The sequence below is a fragment of the Sciurus carolinensis genome, chromosome 3, assembly GCF_902686445.1.
Source record: "Sciurus carolinensis chromosome 3, mSciCar1.2, whole genome shotgun sequence".
NCBI lineage: Eukaryota > Metazoa > Chordata > Mammalia > Rodentia > Sciuridae > Sciurus > Sciurus carolinensis.
Genome location: NC_062215.1, coordinates 100,015,115 through 100,039,548, shown reverse-complemented (window position 1 = coordinate 100,039,548; position 24,434 = coordinate 100,015,115). Strand labels below are relative to the sequence as shown.

Sequence of the window (24,434 nt, the reverse complement as noted above, 5' to 3'; positions counted from 1 at the left end):
AAAGTACAAGTCAAAAATGTCCCTTTAAATAAATAAAAACCCTGGATTGCTTTTAATGCTACAAACAAGACAAACCATACAAGAGCTGCTCAGTTAATTTTCACTCATTTGAAATAATCTTTTAAAACTACTTAAACATGTAGTTTACTCTCCTTGAACTTCCTAGGACTGTTAAGGGATACAAAGTAAAACTGATTTCTTTTTATAGCAGGGACTATTATGATCTTTAAAGGAGCAAAATTTTTCATTCTGTTCCCATTCTTGGATTTTTTTAAAAAAGTTGATTTTAGGGAATAAAAAAATGTACTAAAATAGAAGGACTAGCCTTCATTTGGACAAAATGAATTGGCTTCAATACAAAGAGAAAGAAATGGTTCTATGGGCAGAATTGAAGTATGTGTGACCAATTTTTTAATCGTAAAGTAGGTGCAACATTTTTTTAAAAAATGTTACATCACTGCATGACCTAAAATGCTAACAATATTTACATTAACTGCTTACATGAAACCATCCAACTGTAAGAGAGGAAAAAGAACCCCAAGTGGACTGAGACAACTATACCTAGTACCCACATCAAGCCATAAGCAACCAGTGAAATCATGGGCAGAAACATACTTTACAAGGTCTACTGATGTAAAGTATACAATGATGGGGAAGAGTGAACTGAATCCCTCAAAATACCCAAAGGCAGGCTTGGTTGACATAAACTCTGTGAAAACAGAGAGTCAAAGACTGTTATGGCATTTGCAGATAAATGGATGGAACTGGAGAATATCATGCTAAGTCAAATAAGCCAAGCCCAAAAAACCAAAGGCCGAATGTTTTCCCTGATAAGTAGGTGATGATACATAATGGGGGTGGGTGGTGGGAGCTGAGAGAAGAATGGAGGAACTTTAGATTACATAGAGGGAGATGAGAGGGGGGAGGAGGGATACGAAAGATGGTGGAATGAGACAGACATCAATACCCTACGTACATGTATGATTACACGAATGGTATGAATCTACGTCATGCACAACCATAGAAATGAAAAGTTGTACCCCATTTGTATACAATGAATCAAAATGCAGTCTGCAAAAATAAAAAAAATAAATAAATTTTTAAAAACACAAAGACTATAATCGTCTTCTGTATATCAACACATCACATGCAGACACACCCAACACACAAACACACTTATGCATCTATCTGTGAATAAACACAACTGTGTAGACAAAACAGTAGAAAAGCAGGTTGGTGCAAAAAATGAACATTAATGGTTTAAATAGATCAACTTACAACAAAAATGTGTGAACTAAACTACACAAAGTTTACTTCCTGTGATTGCAGGAAGGATGAGGTGGGCAATCCCACTAATAAACAGAAGACAAAATGAACCTACCCTGTGAAGGAAGGATTTCTACTTCCAGGCCATGAAGCCTAGTGTAGCCAGTTGCATTCCATCAGGCTTCAGGGTAGGGGTGAGGTTGGTAACAGAAGGGACAGAAAGACACAGGGGACACAGAGGAAGAACTAAGAATTGGTGCTATGAAAAGTCAGCCCTGGTGGCATGCTCTGTGCTGTGGCCCCAAGAAACCAACTTGAGGAATGACCTTGGTCTCCTTTTTCCTGAGTTACTGGAACTCTGCTACATGACAGGACTGTGGAATTTGCAGAGTGGACGGGAGAGGAGTGGGGAGGTGGTGGTATCTGGGGATACAGCAGCTGAGCATTAGGCCATTGGTGAACCCCTAGCTAGAGGATGGGCAGTGCTCTGTGGTTTAGGGGTGGGGGCTGGTGGATCCAAGAAAAAGGAATAATGGACCCCTTCTTTTGATAATCATTAACTGAAGTCTGGTGGTCTAAAACTTTGCTTAACTGCCTCGGAGACAGAGTTATACCACCACCACAAAAACTGTAAAAAATAGATGGGAAGTTATGTTGTGCTACATTTCTTATTAATTACCTTGTACTTTACAATGGCTCACAGTTATAGGTTTGTACACTGTAATGTGGTATTTTCTCTCTACATTTGTTTCACATTTTTTTCTTACTTCATATAATATAAATAATTTGGCTAATAGATTTAACCTGCACATTTCAGCCACATTAATATATATATATAAGAATCTGTTAATGGTATAAATAATTCTTTAAATAAAATAAATCTGATATGTTACATAATACTGATAAAAAATTACCATTGCTAATAATTTTGTAAGCCACCTCAACTTCTCGGTTAAGGAATACTGATAAGTGGATATGAAGTTAGGTTTGATGATTTGTATTTATTTTTGCCATTATTTGAAAAACTGAACTATAATCACCCTTACCTTTGAAATGATTTCAAAGTGGGGAATTTGCCTCCATGTGTGGAAATAGAAAGTTTTACCTTGTCAGATATCATTTGCAAAAGAACCTTAATTCTGAGCATCAATGCTGGTAATCTATCTAGTTCAACAGGTGGCTATCAAATATTAACTACAGAAATGACTGAGTAAAATATTCCATCTAAGTTTTTTTTTTTTATAAAACCTATTCTATTTTAAAACTTAGGTAAAAAAAATATGCAACAAATGGTTGCAGTTTCTGAATTCTTAATTTAGACCTGTGAGCCCTCATCCCTTTACAAATCTGTAAGGTTGCAATTTCCTAAACACCCAAAATTGAGTCCAGTGCTTCCAGGCAAGGTTCATTCCAAATAGACAATATAAATGGACACTCAGTGGTGTGCAGTGTATGTCATAATTCAGATATTACATCATCATGCCTTTTCTCTGCTGTTAAATACAAAAACAGCATCTTTTACATTATCATAGAAAAGCATTTAGGTTGTATTTTTATTTATCACTTTACACTGGTAGTCTCTGGTAGGTGTACTCCATAGAAACCAAAGGATTTTGTACACTATTTCTTTGTACAATAAAAGATAAAGTGTGCATTAGGTACGCTTGTACATGACAATATTGTACAATATTTACATTTCTGATATCACCATGAAATTCTGTATTTTCTATATACAACATTGAAAATTTTTCAGAAACATTTGGACTATTTCTCATAATCACAATTTCAGTATTATAGAAAAAGAGTTTCTCAGTAATCTCTTGACCATTGATCACTCTCATTATACAGGGATTGTGATTGGTTTTTCCAGCATTCATTATCCTTCCTGATCAAACAATTTTTTTTATCACTGTTTCTTTTAGCACCCTGTGGTGGTAACTATCTGCCATAGTTTATATATTGATATAACTGTGGCCATATCAATACCTATATACAAATACATCTGTGCATGTTCCTTTGATAAACACTGCGCATTAGTGGAGTAGTCTCTGTTATCTGGAGATCTTCCTCCTCTTGGGTTTGGGGGGTCTCATTTGTCTGTCTCCCTGTGGGATTTGGTGAACCTGAAATTAAAAAGGCAAAAACAATAACAAAAGTGGTTGAAATCACAAACACTACATGATTTCTGGCAAAGACATAGGGTAGGGAACAGACTCTGATTTTCTCTTTCAATTACTGATATCCTGAGGTGTTTAAAATCTTTGCCAAGACCTCAGTGTGCCTACAGTCAGTAGCAGGTTGGGGAATACTAGACACTGAAAAGCAGAGCAACACTCTGAGGTCTCCAGTAAAGAGTGGAACACAAGGAAGAACTGAAGAAAGCTCGTGTGGGGAATTCAGTGCCACCTCCACTGTACACTCAGAACAAAAATGAAGTCTGTCCTGCCAAAGAGCCCGAGATCTTCAATTCCTCTACAGCCTGGAAAAGTACGTAAATACATACCTGACATGTTTTTCACTTCATCACCCTACTTATATTACTACTAAGAAGTGTCAAAGATCATAAGAACACATACACATAGCTCAGCCCGAGGATGTTTGTTTCTGAGAAGAATCAGGATGGAAAATAGAATATCACTACCATCTGTTGGCAGGTCTGAGTTTGTATATTCTAGGAAAAGTAGTTAATTCAGCTCATCTTTTTAAAAATGTTCATGTTTTTATTAGTGCATTATAATTATATATAATGGTGGGGCTCTTTGTGACATATTCATAAAGGCATATAACATAACTTGCTCCATTTCATTCGATTCAATTCATCTTTATAGTAATATGGAAACTAGCAGCATTTGAGGCTGTGCATCTCAATGAGCAGAGGTTGAACAGTACTAGAGCATTAGATAGCAGATATGATGTTGAGGGGCAGTGACGAGATAATCAGGTGCCTCACATTGTAATGTGCCTACTGAGGGAGCAAGGTCAAGACCCAGGAAAGGAAGCTTGGGCTCAAGGCAGTGGCACAGCAGATGCTTAACTTGAACACAGAGCCACTGTAGCACTTGCCAATTTCTGTGGTGTAAATACTTCCACCATGGCCAATGCAACCTAACAACATGATATCACAGAATTTAAGTTAGGAAGAGATGTGCACAATCAGCTCTTGAGATCCACCACAAGTTGGCTTGATTATACACTTAAAAATAATATTTAGGGGCTGGGTATTTAACTCAGTGGTAGAGTGCTTTCCTAGAAGGTGTGAGATGAGGTCCTGAGTTCCATCTCCAGCATCCAGAAAAAAAAAAAAAAGTTTAGCTAACAGTAGATGCTAATGCTACTTAGTCAAATGAAGAATGCTTTTTAAAAATGATATTTTAAAATTTTAAATAATGTTTATGAGTTCTTTAAACTGCCTCTTCCTCCTAATCCTCTCTGTATACATTAAAAAAAATAACTCTAATGGGAAGCCTTAACTGAAGGCTTTCTATAATTAAAGAAAGAAATCTTTATTTAAGATTATAAACTAGTAGTCTATGGACAAATTGTGGCCTGAAAAGGTATTTCATTTGATATTTTTAAGATAGTTGAAAAAATGAGAAAAGTATATTTCTAGACTTCTGGCTTGTCATGAAAAATGGTGAGATCTTACCACACTAGCACAGATTCCCACGTGGCTGACACCTGCTGGAGTGTGGAAGAAGGAACCACAGAAGAGAGTGCATGCCTGAGGCTGCACAGTTCTCACCACCCTGAGCTGTCCATTGGCCACAAAGGTCAAATGTCCTGAGGCAGAGAATAGTGAGATGATGGCCAAACCCATTTTCTCTTTTTAAAGGGCAGGCACATTGCTTTCCACAGTGCCTACACCACTTCCGTAAGGCAGCCATATCATTGGGCCAGGGCTGTGGGAACTATGCTGAGAGTTCTCTGCACCCATTCTTCTTTCACCTCTTGGACTGGATGCAAAGGATATAGGGAACACTCTGATGTCCTGAGGAATGGTGGACACTCGATATAGAAAGGATCTGGGTCCCTGAATGAACATGTGGAATAACAGTGTCCTCAGCCAGGACCAGACTCAAGTGAACAATGGCCTTTGCCAAGTTGGGTTACAAGGACCAGGAGTTGGTAGGTAGCCTACTCAACCTGTGCACTTTTCTAGTCCTTTTCAGTTTATTCCAATTGCTCTTGTTCTCATACCTGACATTATTTGCTTGAACCTAGAAGACATCTGAGTTTATAATCTCTGATCTAGACCTTTCCTATAATTCTACAGGGAAATTTAATGTCTCAGGGTCTCAATCTACTTATTTATGAAATGATGGGTTGGATTACAAAATCTCTTAAGCCCATATGAATCCTAACATTTTTGTCAATCTCTAACTTCCATTTATCATTTAGTAGCCATTAGATGGGTTGTTAAAATTCAGATAATCTTGTTAAGGGCTGGGGCTGTAGCTCAGTGGTGGAGCACTTAGCACCATATCAATATAAATAAATAAAATAAAGGTATAAAAATGCAATAAGATGAAAAAAATGTCAAGTAAAAGAAGTTTCCTTCCATTGCTATATAGTTGTAGATAATTCACACTTTTTAGGGATTTCTAAAATTATATTTTGGGTGTTTATATGAATCAATATGTGAATGAAAGGATAATGATTAAATTTCTCACATTCAACACTATTATATGCACTGTTCAATAAAAAAATGTAAAAAATAGATACTACCTTAAAACCTGAGTTTATAGTTTATAATTTAACAACATAATTTTGCATCAAATATTTTTAAGGTAACAGTAGAAGGAAAATGAAAGATCTAAATACCTTTGATCTTGACCCAACTTTCCAATTTCACTTTTTTGTCCAATGGACAGAGTGAAATTTGCATTGCTGAATATTTAGATAGCACTAATGGCTAATGCTCTTCACAAAGTCAGTGCAGAAAGCTGTGGTTTGAACTTCAATATACTCTGTTCACTTTTTAAAAGAAGGTTATGGGGCTGGGGAGATAGCTCAGCTGGTAGAGTGCTTACCTCGCAAGCACAAGGCCCTGAGTTTGATCCCCAGTACCGCAAAAAAAAAAAAAAAAAAAAAAAGAAGGTTATGTAGGAAAACAAAAGTTACTTATATCAGAAAAAAGGATGTTGTTAATTCTTTTAGGTTATTTTTTTCTTAAATGACTTTAAATCTTTCCTGATATTAGTCTTCTTTCTTAGCCTAGTAATTTACTATTGCTGCACGGGTTGCTCGACAATATTTGAGAGACTTTGCCAAAAAGTGTAATACAATTTATTTTCAAGGAAACATGGTATAATGGAAAAATAAATTAACTTACAGTCCCAGACATTTTGTCCAGTTCACTCATGGCCTCATGAATAGCAGCTTCTAAATGGTTATTTAGCTTCCCACTTCTGGAATTAATGAAAACAACACACCAGATTAATAAATTAAAGAAACAAAAATTTCAATTTGATTTCCTAATCAAAAAACAAAAGTACCAATTCCACCAGAGAAAGTCAATTTACATTCACATTTGGAAAATTCAGGTGACAAAATATTATTCTGTGTTTCTCATCACTGAATACTAATGATTAAAGTCAGAAAACTACTAAGAAAATTAAACACATGAAGTGGGGAGAAATGGAATCTTTCCCCTTCTACATGCTACTTCCATAGTCTGATGATTTGGGAAGAAAGTGGGGCCAGTGGTCTTTTTTCCCACCCACCAATGCAACTCATCCTCCCTGAATCCAGCCTGCTCTGCAACTGCCTTTTCTCTGACCGTCATCTGCTGGTTTGTGGCTTAACGGTGGAGGGGCTGAACTGCAGGCTCTGGCCACTAGGGAGCTCCCTCTGCCCTCTCTGGAGCATATTGGCTTCTGGAATTGAGCAAGTGAAGGCTAAAATTCTGGTGCACTTATCAGCTGAGAAATTTCTTCTTAACTTGCCACACCTGAAGCTCCAAGCCTAGTCCCCACCATATTTTCCCTAAAACCAAAATAATGTAACTATATGAATGGATAAAGAATGATGGTTTCAGGGTACTTATCACTCCTTTGACATTTTCTCTCCACTCAGCATTCCATTATGTATGTTTGGACTGAATAACACATGGCACATCTGTCATTTTTAAAAACTATAAACTATCCATGAAACTCTTACACTGATTACTAAAATCAGGCAAATTCATGCTATCCCTTTCTGTGTGTTTTTTTTTAACCCTGTGTACATCTTATTAACTTGTTTTTCCTTCTTTATGCACATAATTACTTAACTATTATGAATACTAAGGCAAATATGTTCATTTATCTTTTAAAAATATATGTATATTTAGGTGTTGATGAATCTTTATTTTACTTATTTATTTATTTTATATGTGGTGCTGAGAATAGAACCTAGTGCCTTACACATACCAGACACGCTATGCCTAAGCCACAACCCCAGTCTCATTTCATTTATCAATTACTAGAGAAGTTGCAGAGGCAAACCAAACTTTTTCATGACATGATATTCATATGGCTTTTCAAGACTTAAGTCCCAACTCAGCAGCACATGGAGACAGGAAATTTGTAGTTGTGGGAGGATTTGGTTCAGAGTCCCATTTAGTTTGGCTAGCAGGATGTAGAAGCATTTTGAACTTCAGTGCAACGCCTTTAGATGAAGCCTTTTGGTTCACCACAGCCCTTATTAGGTTTTATCCTCAATACACCATGACGAGACAATTCATATATTTCACTTTAGATTTCTGCCTTTTAGAGAACTCTTAGTTTTCCACCTCTGAGTTTTACACTTCTAGGTACACTATAAATGCTGCATATATTTGCTAAATAAAAACATTTGTCCAAAGCAAGCATGGATGGTCCTGTTTTGGAAGCTATGTATGCACTTAAGTCAGTTTAACCAAAAGGAAAGATTAAGAGTATTTGTTTAAACCAAATTATAAAAACAATATAGCACCAACCCTCCCTGGCTTGCTGGTGTTGTAAGTTAGCCTTTAGCTTTTATTTTTTTCTCATTCATTTTTAGAAAGTTAAACAATGCAGAGAAGAGCACAGAATAAAATAACAACCCTAACAAACCCCCTCCCCAGAATGAACTGTCAATAAACTACATATTTCACTTAAGTTCTATTTTTAAAAAGTAAATCTGGAGTTCCCATTTGTCCACAGTTCCCAGTTACATTCTCTCCCACATTCCTCCCCAACTTCTGGTCCGTTTTTATATCTTACATGACACATCCATGAACAGGACTTAGTATTTTCTGTGTTTTTAATATGTGCCCAAGTGTCATGACATACAGTTGCCCCTTTTCCCTTTACCATTGTTTATGAGCACTGTTCAAGTTGATAGAATGCATTCCTTTCTCATTACCAATGCTCAGTGTTTTTTCTTTACATAGGCATTGTTTCTTACTTTCCTATTCCTGTGTTAAGGGGTCCTGGCCACTATGGGAGTCAGTCTGAGTTGTTATCCCAATGAGGTGTTTGATCACCAGTGTGATCCTGGGTGAATAAGAGGGAATCTAGTCTCAGGAGTCCGTAGGGTCATCTGAGTTTGGCTAAGATTGGACTGGGAACTTTTTGAGGGCTGTTTGTTGAAGGTCCTCGACAGTAACATGCACTGACAAATGACCCAGCAATATCATGCTTTTTATAATGTGTTCAACAATGTATCCTTAATTTTTTTTTTTTGAGAAGTATGGACATTAGTTTTAAAGGATATTTAGTTGTTATATGTTTTGATTATAAAATCTTATAGGTTTAGAGCCAGGCGTGGTAGTGCATCCTGAGGCAGGAGGATCAAAAGTTCAAAGCAAGGCACTAAGCCACTCAGTGAGACTTTGTCTCTAAAGAAAATATAAAATAGGGCTGGGAATGTGGCTCAGTGGTCGAGTGCCCCTAAGTTCAACCCCTGGTATCCACTCCCACACCCCCTCCCAAAAAAAATCTTACAGGTTTAGAACAGGAAAGACTGTAGGATGAATCGGACATAACATTCCTATGTTCATATATGAATATATGACCAGTATAACTCCACATCATATTCAACCACAAGAATGGGATCCTAATTAGTATAAGTATACTCCATGTATGTATAACATGTCAAAATGCATTCTACTGCATATACTGTTGTGTATATCTAAAAAGAACAAATGAAAAAAATGAAAAAAAAACAGAAAAAATAAATATAATAATCCTTATTATTGAAAAAAAATTGACTGTATCTAAAAAGTTCTAAATAGTTAAAATAATCCTGGGATGTGGCTTTCTAGAGTGCTTGCCTAACATGAGTGAGGCTTTGGGTTCAATCCCCAGCATGCAAAACAAACAAAAGTAAATGTCTAAGACAAAGGTAAACTATCAAAGAACTTGAAAAACTATTAGAGAAATGGGTTTCTCTCCTTGACTCTTTTTTTTTTAATTTTAATTTTTTAGTTTTCAATGAACATTAATCTATATATATGTTGTGCTGAGAATTGAACCCAGTGCCTCACACATGCTTAGGCAAGTGCTTTACCACTGAGCTACAACCCAAGCCCTCTCTTTAACTCTTAATAACAAGAATATCTACTATTTATTGAAAACAGTCCACATTCAAAACTTGAGTTACATTTTTTACATACATTATCTCATTTAATCCTGATAACAATCTTACAAAATAAGTGTTATAACAATTGTTTGTGACTTGTTTGACTTTTTAGGCATAATGGGTGAAATCAATTATAATTAAGTAATAAAATGTATTTTTCACTAGAAATAATTTTCAAAAGGAATAGAGTATAAAATTCTTTATGGAAAAATGCAATAACATTATCATTATAGCACAAACATGATTCAAATATTACTCATTGAATGAAAAGTTGGAATTTAAGCAATTTTTTATCTTTTTCTTCAGCAAAATATTTAAAATGTTTGTAAAAACCTAACAATAACTTAAGTGAAATTCATATAATGTTTTGCCTGTAGTAAAGTTAAAACAATTAGTAGAGGAAGAAATTACTACTTTTGGAAGAGAGAATAAATGCAGAGATGTAGAGCATGAAATTATTTGAATATATCGTGAGAATCAAGAGGTAAAGACAGATTCTCCCAGATGTCAAATCTGCAAACCAATTTGCACACTAACTGGTTAGGTCAGGGAAGAATTAATTTAAAAGAGGAAGAGAAAGCTCCATGAGTTCATGAAATGAACAATTAGTCAAAATTTAGTCTTCCAGTCTAGAGGGCCCCCCCATGGAGTCTCCTCTACTATTTTCTTTTCCCTGCTGACATTTAATAATAAACATTTTTACTAATGGACACTCTAAAACCTACTTGATTAAGCAATAGATGTTCATATAATCACCTTTCTAATTATTAATGGAGATAATTGCCACTTCTCAACTTCATTGCCTATATTGTCACACATTATCCTTATCTTCGCTAATTAGAGGGGAAAAAGGCCAGGTACAGATCTGTGAATGATACAAGAAATAAGAGGGAATTGAGAAATGGCACGTTACTCTAGTGACAGTTCAGAATGACTGTGACTCACTGCAGGTAGAACAGAACAAATTTAAGTGAGAACTGAAAGTCAAGAACCCTACAGTCTGAAAATCAAATACATGGAGAAAGCAAGCAGATTTAAGAAAATGTAAGAAGCTAAGTATCATTTCATGGTTTAGCATGAAAGTAAGATTTATTTTATCACTTCAGCACTTTCCAGCTTCATAAAATATCAGCCTACCAAAAAATTGTACAAGTAGAAGATTTGATCCTCATTTAAATGAAAACTGTAACAGCGAAAAGATACGAAAATTTTCTTTTATAAAGCTATATCTGTTTTTAAGTACAAAATTCCCCTGAATAATGTTATATAAACATTTTATCCTATTATTATATGATTGGGATGCAATTAGTACATCTGTTTAAAAATATTTATTTACTGTATAGTTTGGTTTCAGATAACAAGGGTTCAAACAACTACATGAGCTGGGCATGGTGGTACACGCCTGTAATCCCAGCTTCGCAGGTGACTGAGGCAGGAGGAGGACCGAGAGTTCTAGTGAGACCCTGTCTCTAAATAAAATATAAAAAAGGACTGGGCTCAATTTTGACAGACATTATTAAAGAATTATGGTAATAAAAAATAAGTGATCATTTACAAAAAAGGGGGACCTGGGGATGTGGCTCAGTGTTAAGCCCCTGTGTTCGATCCCCAGTACCAAAAACACAAAAACAAAACAAAACAAAAAAACTACATAAAGTTCTAAATATCTAATATGGTGGTAGAATGTTTCAACTGGCAAAAATATTTTTTATAATAAAAATAGCCATTTAATAAATATCATGAGCCAACTCCTGTGTATTATAACAATCCAAATATAGGAAGAAATATGCCTGTTTTAGAAATGAAGAATTTAGAGAGGTCAAGCAACATCCCTAAAGGTACACAGCTATGAAATCACAGAAATAGGATCTGAACCCAGTCCAAAACCAACCTCTTAACCCTTTCATTCTAAAGGCCACCTTCCTTTCGCAGATGTTTCCTCTTTTCTTCTCCTGAGTCTACCAAAGTGGTAAAATCTTTGTCATCTTAAAGATTCTTCTTCATTGTTTTTTCCCAAGGACTCTTTACATGTGTAGAAAGGAGAACAAACAGCCTCCGTCTACTCCTCTACTTTCTTATCCTTATTCCCTCTCCAACCCAGGAGTACTTTGTTTCCCCACTGCTGTACTGGAAACTTGCTCACTAATGTCACCAATGGCCTCCAAACTGCCCCAAAATGGAGATCTTCAGTTCTTATCTTACTGGACTTCTGTCATTTCACCATCCAGGAAATTTTCAATCTTTGTCTTCTAAGACCCTATCCCCTTCCCTGATTCTCCTCTCTTTTATGATCATACTTCCCATCTTCTTTATTCTTTCTGTTAAGTGTTCAGTTTTTCTAGCATTCAACACCCACCATTCTTCAAGTTGATCAGAGTATCTCTGTGTGACTACAGTCGTTTCACATTGTCAAGTACTACCTCTCTCAGTTTCAGGCTTGTGAGTCCAGCCTGTACCACAGGCACCCCAAACCTCACTCAACGGTTTTCCCCTGTACTCCCCACACCTGTTGGTGCTTCCATTATCATCAAGTCGCCCAAGCTAAAAACCTGACAACTGTCCTTCATTGCCTGCCCTCCTTCACATTGTGATCAATCACCATGCTCTGTCAATTTTACCTCCTCCATATTTCTTGATCACCCTCATTCTTGTCCACTCTCATTACCCACCTCTTGGTTTGGGTCCTCTTCCTCCCTGTCTTCTGGTATGAGCTCCTAGATGATTTCCCTGTCTCCAATACTGTTTTCTTAAAATTTGTTCTCCTCTACATCCTCCACATCCATATCTAAAGTGAAAATCCAACCATCTGAGCCCTCAGGCACTTAGATAAAGATCTTATTGGCCGTAGCTAAGCACTTCATGATCCAATTTCTGTTTACCTCTGACCACATCTATTATAACTTCCTATCTGATACTTTCCTCCAAATCCAAGTGTTGTTCTTATCTATCTAAACACTATCCCACCCCACCCCATCTTGGTCTGATTTCCTTTAATAGATATTATTGATATCATTACAAACCTATGTAGAGTGTAAGGCTTGTTTCAGATATCATTTTTAGGAACTCTTTCTTTACCTGGGTTTCATGCCATTTCTCTATGATCCCCAAATACACTATATATCTTGCTGTCATTGCTATTTTCACATTTTATTTGTTTCTGAATCTGTTCTTTTACTTAGGAGTGAGCTCCAGGGACTGTAGCAGTATGCCTGGTACGGATTCTTTTTTTCTTAATTAGTGTCATTAAATTGGGAATAAATAAATTTTTTTGCTCAATGTATCATTATCAGTTATGTCACTTTTAACTAATTATTTAAAATATTTGGGTCTGAGTGTCCTCATTTGTAAATTGGCTCAGTAATTCTGTCCCGTCTTGTGACTGGGAGGAAAAAAATAATGGATTTAAAAATACATGTGCAAAAAGTATTCTACTGGGCATCTATAAGGTAAGTCAGACTGATTAAATAGTAGTATGATCAACAAAGCTGATTTTTACTAATATTTACTTCACATTTTTTTCTTTCCACCTCTCCAATATGTACTCTAAGTTTATGGTTATGATCAGGAGAATGCCCTCATTTAGTGCCCATATTAATTCACTACAAATAACACTGGTTCTGAAGAAATGATTTTAAAATTGTGTTTTGTTTGTTACTTATTAACTTTTAGAAACTGCTTAATAGCAAATCTATGGGCAAAATAAATTCATTTCAAGGCAGTGTATCTAAATATTTGGAGGCATTATTTCATTTCTGTGTTATCAACTCTATTTTGCCTATATGCCAAGTAAATGGAATTCTTCACTGTGGAAACATTTTGGAATCTTTACACCAAAGATATATAAGTACTATTGAATATTGTATAGAAACTGGCCTACTAAAAAATTGTGATGCAGCTATTTTGCAACTTCCTTCCTTTCATCCAGACCTGCTATTAATTTTGCTGGTCTTAACCTACCCTAATCTCAGAAGAGAAGTATCACTTCAGTCAGAGCAGAGGAGACCTGAATTTCTGTGTTCCTCATTGGACATATAGGGAATTTATCTGACAGTTCACTCAGCCCTCACCATAATCAGTGCCCAACTGCTGCCTTCCAAAGAGTAAGCACACAGGAACATAGGAGTTGCCCTGTTGTTGTCGTCATCTTTTTATGAGATAGTCTACTGAGGTGAGGAGTCTCCCCAAGATTTATTGATGTCTATAATTGTGCCTCTGAGAAGATTTACTGAAAACACCACAAAGGGCAAGAGTATGCCCTTTAACTGATATTATTGGTATCATTATCTAAGTCTTTTATGCAAGATATACTACTAATTAGTCTGATCTCCATTTTATAAATCTTGATGTACAAATATGAGTTAAAGTGATATTTTTAAAAGGATGGTAGGTGTAAATGGGGGAAGGATGTAAGGATCATTTTATAAATGAATAAAAATTAATATGAAATTCTTTGATAATGCAGGAATTATAGCAACTAGACAGGTGTTCCAATGATATAGTTTCTATATACATATACAGAAGTGCATTTGTAGTTCTCTATGTACATATGAAATAATAATTATGATATATAAAACATTGTATTATAGTAAAAATGGTTTCTAATATTATTTTCTCATCTGCACTACATTTTCCTTAGGAAAAAAAATCCAGAAAAACTTGATTAAATAATGGCCCAAGTTCAACTTCTTATAATTCCAAAGAAAACCTATTTTAAAGTCCATACCCCTGCCACAATGAAAAATCATTAGTTAGCATCACTATGACTAATAGCTAATCTGCCAAAATATTTTACATGTGTACAACTGGGTGTATTCCCCCCACCAAAGCATTTGAATTGCAAATGGATAGACTCACTAAACTTCTGGAGCATATTTAATTGCTGTTTAAAGAAACATCAATCATATTTTCTTTCCCACTAAAAGAGAGGGATGGAGATGGAAGGAATGAGGAAAAAGCTGATAAAGGAGCAAATCCCACACAGAGTGAAAACACAAATTATTGTTAGGAAACAATATATTTTTTGCAATGGTTAATTTGGCCTGTCTATAATGGTCCTTTTTGGTGATAACTATTAAACTGTACTTACACAGGTTACAACATGGACCACATCAGTGAGATTTCATTGTCTCTTTGAAGGAAAACCAGTCAATCATATCCTTGAAAAACAAACTGGGGAAACAAAAGTGCTTACTTTCTGTTCCTTTTCCGGGCTCGGCTGTAGGCTTCCAAACCTTCTGTTAGTGTCTTCAACTTCTCTGGCTCCACCTGAGTGAAGGTATGAAGACCAAACCACATTACCCAGACCTGCAATTGTTCAACACAGTTTTTACTTTCTTGCTGTATAAGCAGATGCTGCACTGGGGGAGGGAAGCCTTGACCGTCACTGCCCTGTAAAATTTTTTGCCCTAATTGAACTAGAGGTTGATTCTGTGGCTACAAGATGCAGCCTCAATGGAAATGAAAAACTTTGGTTTTGAAATTGCCAACATTTTGAAAATCATGTTTAGGGGAAGAAAACCTGGAATTTAAATAACCTTCAGGTCACAAAATCATACAAATAAAAAATTATGATTGACTTTCTCCACTGCCTGATGCTCAGTGACTGAGTACTGGTATTTCATCAGGGGAAGACAAGAGCCATGGTTAGGCAAGAGGGTGAGCTTTGGAGTCAACAGATTTGAGTTCCCTCCTCTTTAAGATGAGAATAACACTTATATTCCTGCTAGACTTGAGGTGAGCATTAAAATGTGACATCATGTTAAACACAGTCTAGCATAGAGCAACTATTATCTAGGACGCTTTAGGCTCTGAGAAGCTACAGAACAAGCAGGACGGTAGGCAACCCACAGTCCATGCTGAGGTGGGAAGAGGGTGTTGCTAATACCAAATGGGCATGTCCCCTCTCCTGTCCTGCAGCATCAGTGCCAGTCTGTGTGAAGTCTATGACTTCAACAGAATGTGGCTACCAGAAAGTGGCTGGGGGTTTGTGTGCAGCCTTTGCTATATGCCCCTGTTGATCTGGATCATGGTACTTGGAACCATACCTTCCTCCAAGAAAAATAATACATAGGAAAACCTGTATGAATATAGTGAATAAAAATACATTTAAAAAAACTTTGCTATTTTTATTGATCTGTAAAAAAAATCAATCTCAGTAGAAACACTTGCTTGCTGAGTAAACAGTTTCAAGTCATCTCTTACCACGGTTTCTCCTCCTCATCACAACTCACTTTACATGAAAATTCAGAGTTTATCAAAATGCCTCATGGGTAAGAAAATAAATACTAATAAGCAAGGAAATTATTATTAACTTTTGCCTTTAAAGTTTCATGATTGACTCACAAATGTCATTTATAAATAATTTCTTTATGACCCCTTTCAAATCTAGCACACATTAAGATTAACAAAGTGTTTCCATTATTATGTCTGAGTACAAGCATTTTCAATTGGTCAATGAAAAGAAAAACAAATAATGGAAATGGTTTCCTTTTTATAGTTTGTACTTTGTCCTGATGAATACAAATATTTCATACATACATGTTCATTGGAGGTACCCATCCATTGTGTGCTAGAAAAAGACAACACTTTGCCTAAAGAAACATGTCCTATCAGATCACTAGAGAAGCTTAAGTAAACCGAGTGTATCCATGTATTGTTTAACAAAATAAAATAAAGATTCCCCAATATATTTTTACATTTCACATTGGAAATGAGTTTCTATCCTGTATTCAGTCAAATGAAGGGAATATGAAAGATGTTGTGCACATTACATTTATGAATCAGAAACTAATTCCACTTATTTTTAAATAAACTTCTTGCAGGTAGGAAGAAAGCTCTCCTGTAACTTAAAGTTCTATTAGATACAAATTGTTGTAATGACATCTCAAAAATGGATTGAGGCCACAAAATGTAGATTCACATTGAAACAAATCAAGACACAACAATGAAAACTTGCCCTGTTGGTCTGAAGTTTTAAAAAACTGTTAGGTAAAACTATTTAAGTCATAATTTTTATTTTTAATTAAACAAATAAGGAACAGTAAAGATATTTCTTGTGCATTTTTATGTAAAAGGCACTGTTTTATCATTTAATATGATAATACTACAAACTGATATTTTTATTTTGCCGATGAGACCTGTGAGTTTAAGTAGCATGACCAGAATTAAAACTCAGCTGACTCCACCAGACTAACTCAAACATATATTGAAACATACAATCATTTCATGCATATAAATTATATAAAGTTACACACAAAAAACCATATGTGCACACTAAAAAATAAAGTATAACTATTTAAATCAAGTTACAGTTTTATAGAAATTAGGTGATAACTTGCCCAATCTTCAAATTTTTTAGGCTTGGACAATTTTCCAGTGTTTTTTTTTTTTTTTTCCTAACTAATTGTTTTTCCAAACTAATTTCTACTATAGTTTCTCCATCTAAATCTACCTCAAGGCACTAAGGCACTGTCATTATGAACTATATTATTCATAAAGGATTCGATGACCTCAAAAGAGAAAACAGTAGTGCTATCTGAAACTAAATATAAATAAGATCCACACCACTGTGCATTTCTGCGCTGACAAGATCATACATATCCAGAGGAAAATGTTTATTTTATTTCTTTCAGAGTTATATATGTATGAAATATATATGAAGACTGTGTGTTATTTCTGGGGGAAATATTTGTATGCTTGAACAATATTTAAGAAACTCTTTTAAGGTACTCCCAAAAATGGTATCAGGGAACAAAATAAATCAAATTTCTTATCAAATAGAAATCATATTTTATGATTTAATGAACATTCCCTTATAAATTATTCAGTTAACTTATAAATCAAAAAAGAACTGGGAAATCAAGTACATAAATGTAACATTAGAAAAGGTTAAACATACAAAAGTATTCTTCTAAAACTTATATTGAAGGAGAAAGTACTTAATACTTAATACCTTTACCTGTAATTATTATCTTGGATTCTTATATATTTGTAAGTCAGAAGAGTTCCATAAATTGTTTCATTCCTATTTTAGTGAGAAATTGGGAGAAGACTTTTTATATTTCTCTTTAGTCATAATTTGCCCACAGTCTCATCCTAACAATAATGATGCTAGCAGTAATGGCTATCATGGTATACCTCTTTACACCTATGCCATTTAAGAATTAGAAAATGATACCTGTAATTTAGATGAATTTATAGTTCACATACTAGTTTATGTATAAATACACATTATGTTGAATATTTTTTAAAAACTCTTCTTTCTCTCATTTGAATTCCTTAGATATAATAATTCTCCTACATATAGTCTCAGAGTGTGTTCAGAGGGGTTAGAAACACAGATATGACAGCGTCATACTTTTCTGAACAAGGCTGAATCTTGTTTACTTAGTTCAGAAGGCACGTACCAAACATTTGGAAATATAATTTTGGTTTGGGGTCAGCACAGCAGCATGTAGTATCTCAGAAGTAACTTAAAGTCTATGCCAAAAGGAAATAGGAATCTTTCAGGAAGCCACACCAACACTCTAAAATGAGATATAAAGTACATATTAGAAAAGCTTGGATCAATGATTCTGGCTCACTTTTGAATAGACCCAGTTAACTAGAGATGAGGTAAAAATTCCTTGCAGGCTTTAATCCTGATAATACCACTCTTTGTGATTTCTTTGCTGCTAGTTAGTGCTGGGGCAAAGCTTTCACATAAAGGTCAATGGATGGAGCACAAGCTGCATGACAGATTTCATAACAGGTCAGACAGCTGACCTCAAGTTCCCCCTTCAGTTTTCACTTCCCAATCTATTTCTACAAATGTTGGGGCAATGGTATAGTGAAAAGAACACAAGCTCAGAGTTAGAAGGCCAGAGTTTGGGGCCTGCCTGAACTGCTTGTGATTTGTGTCTTAGGAATGCTGCTTCTGGGGGCTTCAGTTCTCTCTTTGGTCAAGTGGGGATAATCATGCACTTCGTTATGGGTCATTGAGATGATCTAAAGATGTGAACATGGAAGTGCTTTATAAATACTAAAGCTGCCTTTCCCTAAGTACTTATGGTTTGGTGATGTGAAATTATTTTAGGTGGAACATGAACAAATCTTCAGACATTTTAATAGTTGTATATTTATGCAAATTTATATTAGAAAAATACAAATAACATCATGACTATGATTTCACACATACGATACCTTAGGACAAGAGTAAAAAGGTTATTTAAATTTAAAAGTGGCCTGAATAGTGCCTTGTACATAAATAACCAACAAATATTTATTAAATGAATAAATAAATCAGTAAATTAATTGAAATAAAAAATTTAAGGTAAATAATAGTATAGGTAAAACACAGTTTTAGCAAAATTCTGGGAAATAGAGATCTGAATCAATAAGCATTTATTAAGTTCATTATTATCAAACATTTATAAAATAGTAAATATTTAAAATGATAGTGTATATCTCAAAAAATAACATCTTTAAACTCCTGCTAACTTCAATGAAATATTTCAACATTTTTGAAAGAATGGGAATTGATGATAAATAATATAACTTATGTAAAATATTGATTCAACAGAAAGGATAAACCCAATCTTCCAGCAATAGAACAGCAATAGCGCTCATGGAGAAGTCTCCTAAATGAATTGTAATTTTTAGAATTTTTCATTCTTAAATGAACTAATCAAATCCACACTATGACAATTTGGGGCAGTGGCACTATCTGAGGCATTTTTCTGGTGCTTCCTTTCCTCTTTGCTTCTTTTTGTACCAGGGATTGAACCCAGGAGCGCTTAGCCACTGAGCCACATCCCCAGCCCTTTTTTAGATTTTATTTAGAGATAGGGTCTTGCTGAGTTGCTTAGGGCCTCACTAAATTTCTGAGGCTGGCTTTGAACTCACGATCCTCCTGCCTCAGTCTTCCACGCTGCTGGGATTACAGGTGTGCGCCACCACTCCCACCTCTTCTTTGCGTTTGATAAGTTTTTTTAATGCTACAGAACTATATTATAGGAGAAGAGTAAAGCTCTAAATGTGATAACAGATCTCACGTCAATCCACAATACGTAAATAGAATTACGTGTTTTGGATAAACTTGATTTCTAAGAAAACAGTGTTTAAAAGTTCATGTCATAGAAGCACATATTTACCTCAGATTTTAGATTCCATTTGCTGCTATCTATGTGAAAATTGTGTTATCAGGCTTAAGAACTCTGCGCTAGATCTCAGGTACCTGTGTGAAGGGAGATAGGCCTCCTGCTTCTGTTTAATCTTGCTCAGGAAGAAAATAGTTCACTATATTCTACAATTCACTCCAGTAGAGTTTACAGTCTTACCCAAGCTTTTCACTCACTTTAGTCTTTTTCCTGATATTCACATTTTTGGGTGTTACTTGGTGCTTCATAATCCTTCAAATTTTGATCAGAAGGTGACTTTGTTGGCCTGGATTTTACACCTTATTACTTTCCAATAACTATTCTCTTTCCTTTCCAAGGAGATCCTGGTGCTAACAGAGCACTGATTTTCCCTGTCACACCAGCAGCTGAAATGCAACCCAAATATTTTGGACATTGGGTACAAAGTAAAGGATTCATTTCTAACAATAGTTAAGGAAACAGTAAAGTGAAGCAAATACACAAAGAACACTTTCAACAGAGAATTGTATTACCAAGGGAAAAAAATTAGCTAACACTGAGAATCAATCACAGAAAGAATGTTCTAAGTAAAACGTTTAAACACCTCAGGAGGGCATACCATCCCACGTGGGTCCCCACACTCAATCTCTTAAGTTACATTTACCTGGAATGTGAGGGAAGCCATCTCTGCTTATGCACCACACTGTCAAAGGTGTGATGCTGAACTTGTGTACTCAAAGTGTCTTGCTCCCAAGTAAATTTGGTTATGAGTTTTAACGATGATGAATTTTGTCAGTTTTGAGTGCCTATTCAGAGAGCTATTTTTATGGATACCTGCCAAATACAACCATGTGGGAAAAAAGCCCAAGTGTGATTTTAAGAAGGGGTGCCTGCCCCACTGTGCCTTTTGTAGACATCTTCCTGGTAATCAGAAGTATCTCTCTACTTGTCCAGCAACAGGTATTTCATTGAAAAGAGACATTTTGGTACCATTCTGTTAATAAAACCTTTTCAAAGTTTGGTTCAGGTCAGAATACACATCAAATGTAAGAACTATGAAATATGAAGACTTATGGGACAATGTTCAAAAAGAGTAAAATCGCAGCTGGGGAGATAGCTCAGTTGGTAGAGTGCTTGCCTTGCAAGCACAAGGCCCTGGGTTAAATTCTCAGCACACACACAAAAAAAAAAAAAAAAAAAAAAAAAAGTAAAATCAATGATCTATGCAGAGAAAACTAGGAATTTCAGGTTTTGATTATTATTACATGAGAAGCAACCTTTTCAGGCTAGTTCCTATAAGATCAAAAGTGGCAGATGACAATTATGAAATATGTTTTAGAAAATGAGCATTTTCTCTATTTTAAAATAATTACTGAAATAATAAATAAAGATAACCATTTCCTCCTATGATTGCATAGGCTTAAAAATCTTCTCACATCATGGTATATGTGTGAAATCCCAGGGTAGCAACTTTCCTTTCCAAGAATTCCCTAATACTGTGCCAAGATCTGGAAACACTGAGGTCCTATTTTTGGCCACTAAACCATAAATGATAAAGGTCCATGGTTTGGAGAAAACTTGCACAGGTATACTGAAAACAAGTATAACTATGTCCTAGAACATACTTCATTACAAACTGATAACCAAGGGAAAAAACATATTAGTAAGGAGTGCCACTTGCTGAACAATATAATACAAGGCACACAATACCCTCCAGTGCTGTCGCGGAGCTTCAATGTTAGGACAGGAATACACACGTGAGTCAGCCCAACTTTTCACAGACTGTTAACAATCTCTACTAATTAATATTGGTGTATGTACGGACAGGGAAGGTAGGAAGGTAGGGGAAGAAAGTTGATATTTTTTCGAAACATTGGGGGAAGAGGAACTTGCAAGTTTATCAACAAACTGAATGGTTTAAAATGCTTCTAGGTAAAACTCTTGCTTGAAATTAACAGCTAATACTAACTTATAATCAGATACCAATTTGTATGTGATGTGTTGAAGTTTATAAAATAGTCATGAACTATTTAATTCATTATATATTCCTTACAATCTTTTGCCCTCAAACTGATTAGCAAATCCTCTAAACATGGCAAATGCATTGATAAACAATAACTAAAATCAACTACTTCATTTCCACCAGAATACCTTTCAAATTAATAAATTGTCTGACATAGAAAATAGGGATAAAATTAGTCTAATTTTTATTGAGCCACTTTTAATGCTTGAACAATTTAACTGTGACATCTCATCTAATTCTTAAGATATCATTTTGAGTAAGAATTAATATTCCCGCTTGAGAGGTGAGGAGGCTGCAGCTCCTTGGGAGAGTAACAAACCTACACAGGGCCACTTAACTGACAGAGCTTGGATTACGCTCACTTCAGAAAGCCCAAAGTCCATGCCTCTTTCTGCCACACTGCTCTTTCATTCCAAGTTCCTTCTAGACTGTGTTCATGCAGATGTGATGCTTAGGAAATCAAGCCTCTTAGGAAATTATCTCAGAAACTGCAGAACATTTCTAATGCATTATCATTCTGTTACATATACTAACCCACCAAAGCTTAAAAATGCCTTTCCAAAATCATGAACTGACCAAGTCGTTTTCTCCAATGACCAAGAGTCTACTAAATTATGAACTTAAAGACAAGGTGACTATCTCAGGTGTTGGCAAATACCAGTGCTCCAACTATAGCCTTGGCTTTATCTAGATCAAAGACCACTCATGCAACATGAAAACTAGAGAGGGACCCAGCTTGCTTTCAAATAGTAATCTGTGATCATGTTAATTAATTACTGTTTTTTCTACTTTACCGGTCTCCAGAAAGAATTTGGGCTAGTTTGCTGAGAAGAAGGGTATAACTAAAAGTATAAATGATAGGCTGTGGGGTGGAGGGAGGGATAATAAATCTATTTTAAAACTTGAGTTAACAAGATTTTTATCTGGTGGGATCTGACAGGATCTTAGATTAATTTACTTTGGTGGACATATAGAATAAAGTTAAGAGGCTAAGAAGATTTATTTAAAATGTTTGGCAAACCTTTTCTTTTCAAAACTTCAAAGATAAAAACCAGGGGAAATGAGCCAACTTTTCACATCAGCAAAGTAGAATTAATAAGCTTTTACTATAATAAATAAATTGTTTATGGAATTAGTCTGTCTTTCTCTCTAGACTTTATTAAAATGTCAGGCATTTTAGTATACAGAAGGGAACTTAAGACACTGCTTACCTTTTTAAAAGCAGAAGCCTGGTTATTAATGTACAAGGCTTTATTTATCCAACTTTGCTGAGCACTAGGGGATTCTATGCAAATAAAATTTCCATCATAATTGATTCACTTGGATAAGAGGGCAAATTAAAAATGGTTTTACCACAGATCTTTCTCAAGTAGATCATGCTTTGGTATCACACAGATATGAAATAGTTTAATCTTTTCTTGATGAACCAAGGTCACTAACATATCAAGTAAAGGCCACTTGGCTTGCAGTTAGACAGGTATGTTGAAATTTCACTTTTTCTGGTATTATGAAGTAACACCTTTGGGTTCACTGGGCATCATTAAACAAAGCCTGAGGAAGTCCTTCCTTTGTTTTGTGGACTAGAAGAGAAAAAAGAATGTTGTGAAGTAGTGGTTTGCTTTTTTATGTGCAAAAATGAGATGGGTCCTAAAAAGACCAGAGGTTGTTAAAAATGCTGAATGCCTGAGAGCTTTTAAGGCTGCTATACCTTGCTTTTTAATGATAAATATTTCATGTATTAACACTAATATTTTATTACATGTTTTTGGTTTTTCAGCTTAAAATGTGTGCTTTAAATTAGGTTATCTGAATTACTAAAAATACTTTTAATGCATCTTGATATCAAGGTTTTAACGTAAGAATCTTAAATTACAATGTCAGTCAATGGGAAGGGGAATATTTGAATTTTCAGAAGCAATGTCATGCTCCCTCTTAGGAATTCAGCTATTGCCCAAAATAAGGAAGAAGAATCTGGATATCCCGAAAGAGTTATTATTACTTAATAGTGAATAAAAACAGTTGCTTATTTAAATGAAGCAAAATAACTGTTCCTTGTACTCTTAAACCATTATTTTTTAAAGAGAAAGTTTAACGTCAGTGAATAACTCATTCTCAGGATTTTCAAACAGATTAATCAGATGACTTTGGATCCTTGTTCAATGTGAAATGTGTTAAAAATACATGCCTTTATGTATCCAGGGCAAAAAAAAAATGATTTTTAGACAAGGCATTTAGGACAGGAAGGATGTTTTCTGGGAAGGGGGGGCATAATATCTTCTCTAGTTCAGTTTCTTATAAAATGGCACATGAAGAGGCTTGGTTCATTTGCACAGAAATGGAAAAACAGTTCAGTGACTACATCTTGTATTTGTAACAGTTCCATTTATATCATAAAAGTCTACTTTTGCTGTTTCTAATTTTTTCTTAAATAAACTGTCAAAAAT

The 24,434-nt window shown here is 35.2% G+C and overlaps 1 protein-coding gene across 5 annotated transcripts in view; it reads right to left on the bottom strand.

The window, feature by feature from the left end:
• Positions 1–2,473: 2,473 nt before the first annotated feature.
• Mbd5 (methyl-CpG binding domain protein 5) overlaps positions 2,474–24,434 on the bottom strand; it is a 481,517-nt gene continuing 459,556 nt past the window's right edge. For 3 of the 5 annotated variants that reach the window (XM_047547386.1, XM_047547389.1, XM_047547388.1), the window contains 3 exons: positions 15,044–15,156; positions 6,599–6,674; positions 2,474–3,389 (listed from right to left, as the gene is read on the bottom strand). In XM_047547386.1, the coding sequence (XP_047403342.1) occupies positions 3,318–3,389; positions 6,599–6,674; positions 15,044–15,156 (261 nt within the window). In that variant the 3' untranslated portion in view covers positions 2,474–3,317. The remainder of the gene's footprint in view (positions 3,390–6,598; positions 6,675–15,043; positions 15,157–24,434) is intronic. The other 2 variants (XM_047547387.1, XM_047547390.1) reach the window with 1 other exon arrangement.